Source organism: Dendrobium catenatum, unplaced genomic scaffold (genome assembly GCF_001605985.2).
Source record: "Dendrobium catenatum unplaced genomic scaffold, ASM160598v2 fragScaff_scaffold_1217, whole genome shotgun sequence".
NCBI lineage: Eukaryota > Viridiplantae > Streptophyta > Magnoliopsida > Asparagales > Orchidaceae > Dendrobium > Dendrobium catenatum.
Window position 1 is genome coordinate 157,718 of NW_021319679.1, and position 8,297 is coordinate 166,014.

The 8,297-nt window shown below is 39.2% G+C and overlaps 1 protein-coding gene across 1 annotated transcript; it reads right to left on the reverse strand.

Annotated features, from left to right (window-relative positions):
* Positions 1-87: 87 nt before the first annotated feature.
* Positions 88-992, reverse strand: LOC110112514. Its single transcript, XM_020844766.2, has one exon. It carries the CDS (start codon positions 895-897, stop codon positions 343-345), a length of 555 nt encoding a protein of 184 aa, XP_020700425.1. The 5' UTR covers positions 898-992; the 3' UTR covers positions 88-342.
* Between the last annotated feature and the right edge of the window lie 7,305 nt (positions 993-8,297).

An 8,297-nucleotide genomic window follows, 5' to 3' on the forward strand; every position in this document is an offset into this window, starting at 1 on the left:
GAATGATGTGCCGGATTCTGATTCGCCTCTGGATGATCCGATGATCCCCTAGAATAATTTCTCTCAAATCTCACACAACATAATTGGTTTGGACAAGGAAAAAAGCTCCAAATTTTATTCACTTATTGTACATCAGAAAGCTTGATTGATTGATGAGCTAAGTGTGAGAAGCCGGCAATTATCATTTGATAACAGGGCGAGGTAGTAGCAGTACATAAACACCAAACGGTCTTCCACATAGCGAAATATAAATTATTTCAAGCACTTAGTTAATTACGATTTTGAAGCCTCTAAATAGATCAAACAGAAGAATTAAAATCATCACAAACTGACCCAAACATCTCACGCAGATGATCCATTCCCAACAATCGAAAGCAAAGCATTTTTCATGCCGGCCATGTAGAAGCAGCCTCGCCGCTCTCCGAAGCAGAGCGTCGAAGTAGGCGAAAGCCCCTCTTCGTGCTCTTCTTCGTCGACCCTCGAGTTAGACGAGAAAGAAGATATAGTGCTTGACGAAGACCGATATCTTCGGTGAGATGCTGAAGAGGAAGAAGCTGACGGCGGAGGTGGCTGCGGCGGAGGAGTGTGAGGCTTTCTGAGCCGTGGGAGCATGGCTTGGAAGAGGTTTTGCTTATGGGATTTTATAAAGTTCGTCTTTTTATTGGAGGAGGTGTAGTAGGAAGGAGGAGGGGTGAGAGGGGGGAGTGTGGAGTCGGCCATGGGGTGTTTAGGGGTGCCTGGTTGGGATTCCCAGAGGAAGGGGACAGAGCCGGAGGCGACGCCGTAGTAGACTCGGAAGGAGGGGTTTTTGGCCGAGTTTTCCTTGGAGAGGACCCTCGAGTAGAATTTCTCGTTCTGGGTTATTTGCAGATGGTCGGCACCGACGCTCGGAGACATCTCTGCGAGTCTGCGAGCAGAGAGGGAGAGAGAGACAGAGATAAAGAGAGAAAGAGGAGTAGTTGGGTATTGGGTGGGTATAAAGGCTGAGTGCTACAAAGGTACATGAGACAAATAAATGGAATGCTATTGGGAATAAAAAAATGACTTCTATATTTAGAGATCATTTTTATTTTTTTACTATTTATTTTTATTTATAAGAAATAAACTATATATATTAAAAATATATTTTTTATAATTGTGGCAGTCGGGGGTGTAAGTGAGTCAAGCTTACTCAAGAGTCTGTTTGAAAAGCTAACGAGCTAAACTTGAGCTAGCCTCAACTCATCTTGATAAATATCTCGTAAGTCGAGCTCAAAGAGCTAACAAGTCAAGTTTGAGCTAACCTCGGCTCTATTTGATAAATAGCTCGTAAGTCAAGTTTAAAGTGCTAATGAGTCAAATTTGAGCTAACCTTTGCTCGACTCTGGAACTTGAAAAATATTAATATAAAATATAATTAAAGTATATTAAAATTTGGGAGTTTAGGAGTTTAATTTGTTGGGGAGCTATGAACAATTCCTTGTGAATTTGTTATATTAATATTCTTTAGGTAATTTGAATGAAATTTATTAAGATATTTAAACATAAAATATGTTAGTATTCTTGATTGTAAAGTTATGAAGAATAATGAATATTGGCCATTTATCAAGATGGAATATATTTACTGTAGCATTAAATAATGAACATAAATTATAAATTCATGGAAATCCCATAATAAGTTTCCTAGATCATATAATAATGGCCACCAATACTGTTATGTATTAAATTAATGAAAACATAATAACGATCTCAAATGAGAACCGGTTTAAACCGTTAGCAACTTGTAATGTTCATATTAAATATATTATAAAGATTTTAAAAATCATCGAAAGAAGTAGAGATTCAAGATTATAATTGTTGTATCCTGGAGTATTCGCGACGGTAGAGACATATATAGTTTAACATCTTAGCATTGTACGAGACACCAGAGTTTTTACGTGGAAACCCATAAAAAAGTGGGAAAAATCATGAGGCCTGGCCCAGTTTGAATGAATCCACTAGTATTTGCAGTCGATTACAAATAAGGCCCTTCTTAGAGAGAAGGCCTTGGCTTGATGTTACAAATGTATGTCATATAGAGCGCATTACATGGTGGGAGTTATAATAGATGTGTTTGTTGTGTCGGCACGACCATAGTCGATAGGATGGAGGACGGAAAGATTGTTGTCTGGTGATCGAGGTCGGAAGGACCATATTAGGCGACGGAGGTCGGAAGGACCATAGTCGGCAAGAGATCGGGGTCAGAAAGACCATTGTCTAGTGATGGAGGTTGGATGGACCATAGTAGGTGGTGACGGAGGTCAGAAGGACCGTAGCCGGCAGGAGATCAGGGTCAGAATAGACCGTTGTCTAATGATGGAGGTCGGATAGACCATAGTAGGTGACGGAGGTCAGAAGGACCGTAGTCGGCAGGAGATCACGGCCAGAAAGACAGTTGTCTAGTGATGGAGGTCGGATGGACCATAGTATGTGACAGAGGTCAGAAGAACCGTAGGTTGTAGGAAACTAGGGTCAGAAAGATTGTTGTCTAGGTTTATATGGAGGCCACAAGTATTCTGGGAGAACTCTGGGCATCAAGTGGTGGCCTGGTGGAGCTCAAGGCCTCAAGTAGTGGTTTGGTGGAAGTTTGGGCCTCAGATGATGTTCTGGTGGAGCACAGGGCCTGAAGTGGTGGTCCGGCAAAAGTCCGGGCCTCAGGTGGTGGTCTGGTGGAAGTCCGAGTCTCAAGTGATAGTCCGGCGGAGCAACGACGTCAAGTGGTTGTCCGGCGAAGGTGAGGGCCTCAAGTGGTGGTCCGGCAGAAGTCCGGCAGTGGTCGAGGAAGGCGAGGGCCTCAAGTGGAGGTTCGGCGGAGGTGAGAGCCTCAAGAGGTGGTCCGGTGGAGCTGAGGGCCTCCAGTTGTGGTCCGGCGGGGCAACGACGGCAGGCGGTGGTCCGACAGAAGTGAGGGCCTCAAGTGGTGGTCCGGCGAAGGTCCGACGGTGGTACGGAGAAACTCCGGCGGTGGTTGAGGAGGAGCTTCTTCCTTCTCTTCTCTTCTTCTCTTCTTGCTTCGATCCCCCTCTCAAGAGAAATGAGGGGTCTATTTATAGATTTTTAGAGTGGCATGACCCGTAAATAGGGAGAGATCAAGGGTAAATGAGGAGTGGTTTGATGGACGGCTGATGTTGAATCCCTTGATCATGAACTTTTTGATGGACATTTGAATGTCTTAGTGATGTCAGAATTCAATGATCTTAGGCTCGTTGGATTTGTCTCGTCGAGCCGCTCGATTCGACTATAATCTTGTCATGTTTGGAAACCGTTTGGTAACCCAAATAGTAGTTTGAACCTTCCAACAGAGCTTTGGGCCCTTGATTTGAACACATTTGGGCTTGGATTGAGTCGAATTTGGTGTCGTTGGGTTCGTATTTCCTATACGCTTAGTTCGACTATAAGTTTGCTAAAATCGGAGTTCAGATGGTCCCAATTTTAATTTTGGAAGTTTCCAACTTGATTTTGCATCGAGATTCGTGCCCGATCAAGATAATTTTTTGATGATATATCAATTGCCCCCCTATTTTCGGACGTCGAAGCTCCAAGAGTCCGAAAATATATTTGCCGACATTTCACATTGGCCGAATAGCATAAATTATGTTCAAAAAATTAAAATCTTGCTCAAACTTGATCATAGATACCCAGTTGAGCTTTGTAAGTATCAAAATTGAGTCCAGAATGTTGAAAAACGTGTCCGGAGACCCCAAAAACATCAAATTTGGACCGTCCGGGCCAAAAATAGGGCCCGGACAAGATTGGACGGCCGAACCGGCCAACCGCCGTTGCTTGCGGGCACCGCCTCCCGGGTTAGAAAGGCCTTTGTCTAATGATGGAGGCCAGTAGTATTCTGGGAGAACTCTGGGCATCAAGTGGTGGCCTGGTGGAGCTCAAGGCCTCAAGTAGTGGTCCGGCAAAAGTTTGGGCCTCACATGATGTTCTGGTGGAGCACATAGCCTTAAGTGGTGGTCCGACAGAAGTTCGGGTCTCAGGTGGTCTGGTGGAAGTCCGGGCCACAAGTGATGGTCTGGCGGAGCAACAGCATCAAGTGGTGGTCCGGGAAAGTGAGGACCTCAAGTGGTGGTCTGGTGGAAGTTCGGCGGTGGTCGAGGAAGGCGAGGGCCTCAAGTGGAGGTCCGATGGAGGTGAGGGCCTCAAGTGGTGGTCCGGCAGAGGTGAGGGCCTCCAGAGGTGGTCCGGTGGGGCAACGATGTCAGGCGGTGGTCTGACGGAGGTGAGGGCCTCAAGTGGTGGTCCAACGAAGGTCTGGCGGTGGTCCGGCGAAACTCTGGCGGTGGTCGAGGAGGAGCTTCTTCCTTCTCTTCTCTTCTTCTCTTCTTTCTTCGGTCCCCCTCTCAAGAGAAATGAGGGGTCTATTTATAGATTTTTAGAGTGGCATGGCCCGTAAATAGGTGAGAGATCAAGGGTAAATGGGGGAGTGGTTTGATGGATGGCTGATGTTGAATCCCTTGATCATGAACCGTTTGATGGACATTTGAATGTCTTAGTGATGTTGGAATTCAATGATCTTGGGCTCGTTGGATTCGTCTCATCGAGCCGCTCGATTCGACTATAAGTTTGTCATGTTTAGAAACCGTTTGGTAACCCAAATAGTGGTTTGAACCTTCCAACAGAGCTTCAGACCCTCGATTTGAACTCATTTGGGCTCGGATTGAGTCGAATTTGGTGTCGTTGGGTTCGTATTTTCGAGACACTCATTTTGACTATAAGTTTGCTGAAATCGGAGTTGGGATGGTCCCAATTTTAATTTCGGAAGTTTCCAACTTGATTTTGCATTGAGATTCGTGCCCGGTCTAGATAAACTTTTGATGATATATCAATAATTATGATATAATAAATATAAATAATTTAAACATAATATAAATTATATAATAAATAAAATTTATGAAAAAGAATGCATAGTTATCTCAAATAAGACTTGTGAACAAACTCATATTAACACTCAATATAAAGTTGGTTAAAAAACTCAAATAATCTTTTATATATGTAGATGTAGATATACTAATATTAAATATATTTAAAAATTAAAAAAAAAAACCTTTGTAATATAAATGTATAAAAAGAAATACACTTTTTTATAAGAATAATTTTTAATATGATAATTCTTCCAAATTAAATTTTGGGGTGTGATAAGTCTCCTAATTAGATTTTGGAGTATGACAACTCTTCTGTTATACGACTAGCTAAAATAATATCAACCCATTTATTTTTATATAATTATAAGAAGTTGACCTCAGACTGACTTTCCCTTAATGGATAGTAAAATCACAATGATGGTAGCCCACGATCGATGCCATCTCTTAGGTTGCCACCTAAGGTGGTGATTGGAACCCTCAAAGAAAGACAATATTAAATAATACAAAATACTAGCACTATCAAGGGAGTAATCCTCTCAATATACTAGCACACTCATTAGTAAGGCCTCATTCATGCACCAATGAAATGATACTTTAGATCATATGAGTGAGCTTCCTAGAAGGGTTATTAAGAGATGACATAGTTCATGAATGAGAAGTGTTTGGAGGTTTTATCACAATGTGGACAACACCCTTCTCTCCATTGCACTTAATGAGTGAGCAAGGCAATCCCACTTCCTAAAATATGGGGGATGCCATCAATCAAATGAACAGCTTATGTTAGTTGTGTTCATGTAGTTGTAACCTTTGCCAACTATCTTAGAGGCCATCCCCTTATTACTTTCCTTTCTATATTTTCTAGTTAAGAAACTTTAATTGAAGACACCTCTTGTAGTAGCAAAGTCCTCTCTCAACTTCTTAAGGGAGATTCAGTATTAACTAAAAAAATAGAATCTCTACATTATGGTTTAATAAAACTCAAATTGTTAAAAACTTGTTTATTTGTGACTATGAAGATAGCTTTGGAGGGTTCTTTTTATCAAACACACTCGTCGAAAAAAGGAAATAATTATCCACTTACATTCCTACTTCAGCTAAAATACATTTTTTTATTGATTTTCATGTCTCCATGTGATGAGTCATATCTATTTCGCCCTAACTCTTACATGTAAATTGAATGAAAAATTATTTGGATGACCCTTTAGAAATACAAATGTCCAATTCTCGCTTGGAATTTGACTTTTTATAAGGAAATCGGCTTTCTTATATGTCATAATTTGTTTAAAAATAATAATCTATAATGGTATAGTAGAAATACTTTTAATTATAAAGCATATTAAATTCCGTATAGATATTTTAAATAAAATCATGATTGAATGAGGAAGGAATTCTAAGTCCATGCCACAAATTAAAAATAATATCATCTTCAGAACTCAATTGCAAAAGGGATGTAAAGCATTATAGACAAAGATATTTTAAAAAATATTATTATTTGATTAGCCGAAGAAGGAATGTAGATACAAATTTTAATGAACTTCAAAGTCATATCGTAAGTCATTTGTGTTGTTCTTAAAACTCAGCTGATTTGACTGAGTTTTAAATGCACTGGAAGCTAGGGGTGTTAATACATGACTCAACTAGACCCCGACCAGACTCAAAAAATTTGGTGTTTGGGTATACTGGTTGGTTCTGGTTTAGTAATCTGACTATTTTTAAAATCAGGCTGGATTCGGGTTGACCCGGAAACCTGATGCTGACCCGATTATAAACTACATCTTTTTTAGTTTAGGATTTTAATGACCTCGCATGCGGTGTGTAGTGCTCAACTATTCTCATTTCTCCATTTCAAGATTTCTAATTTATGCTATTTCGACTCTTAGCTCGCATTCTAGGCTTCTAGCATTCTTTATTATACTCTTTTCATGCTCGTCTTTTCACGATTATTGACCACATTTGTACCGTGTACTATGTTTCTCTCATTGGTGCCTACAGCCTATGATGGAGCCGTACCTTCCAGGCTGAACATATTATTTATTTATTTGTATCTCTTTACCTTCTTAATATTTTAGGGTTATGACTATTTTGTGTTGATGATTTTGAAAGTTACTAGGATTCATTAATTCATGTTCTTTTATTGTGGTTGTTTAATTTTGTATGTTGGCTATTCCATTGTGTATTATACTTTATAAAAAATAAAAATAATGGTGAGTATGTTGGTTGTTCAATTGTGTTTGTGTATTATACTTTGTAACTATATATAATTTCATTTTTTAGATGGAGGACTCCAACACTGTTGTTGAAATTACTCTTTTTCTTGAACATGAACAAGCTGATGTTGGTGTTAATAAAGGACATGAAATTGAAATAGACACTAATTATGTTGATATGGGGGATGAGGATGCAATGGAAAAAGATGAAGCAAACATTCTTAATAAAAAAGAAGGATGACTTCAATTGTATGGGGTTATTATGAGATGCTACCAGTATATGATGATGGTAAACAAAGAAGTAAATGCAAGAAATATGAGACAATTTACCAATGTGATAGCAAGAATAACACTGGCAACTTAAAACGTTATTTACAAATTTGTAAGAAAAGAAGCACCCATGTTATAGGGTAGTTAATTTTATAGTCGAATTCTAGCTCACCAATTTCCTTAGCTAACACTAATGTTCACCACCTAGAATTCCATGATTTGTTCACTATTGCCATTATTATGAATGATCTATTATTTCAGTGTGTTGAATGGATTGGTGTATATGCATTACTTCATTATCTCTGCTCTGACCTATGGGTTGTGTCAAGAAACACAGTTAGAAGTGATTATAAGAAGATGTACATTAGAGAGAAGGCTAACATTCAATCATGCTTGAGTAGATGCACAAGCAGAGTTTGCTTAACTTCAAATCTTTGAACTTCTATTAACATTGATGGTTTTTTTGTTTGACCGTTCATTTCATTGATAATATCTGGAGACTCCATAAAAAGATTATTAATTTTTTTTTTACTATATGGGCACAACATCGAATATTTAAAATTTACCATTGCATAACAAACTACCCCTCAAGTTCAAATGATTTCATAAAAAAATCTAAGAAAACAATATTATCTCTAAGATTAGGAAGGGATGAAGGAGATAGATGTTTCTATCTCTAAGATTAAGGAGAGCATCAAATATATGGAAGGCTCATAGACTAGGAAATAGAAGTTTTTGGACTATACAATACATAGTTGTTTGGACTCAAAGAGGGGATTGCGCCAAGATGTTCCAACTAGGTGGAATTTAACTTTCATAATGAAGAAATGCCTAAAAACATGATATTGTGGAAGCACGTGTGTGTGCAAAAGACTAGTTATATGTAGAGTAGGGTATATAATAATTAACATGATACATCTCTCAATTTAAT

Bases quoted from the DNA above. Each gene is read 5' to 3' on its own strand.
- LOC110112514 (XM_020844766.2), bottom strand. From the start codon at position 897: ATGTCTCCGAGCGTCGGTGCCGACCATCTGCAAATAACCCAGAACGAG.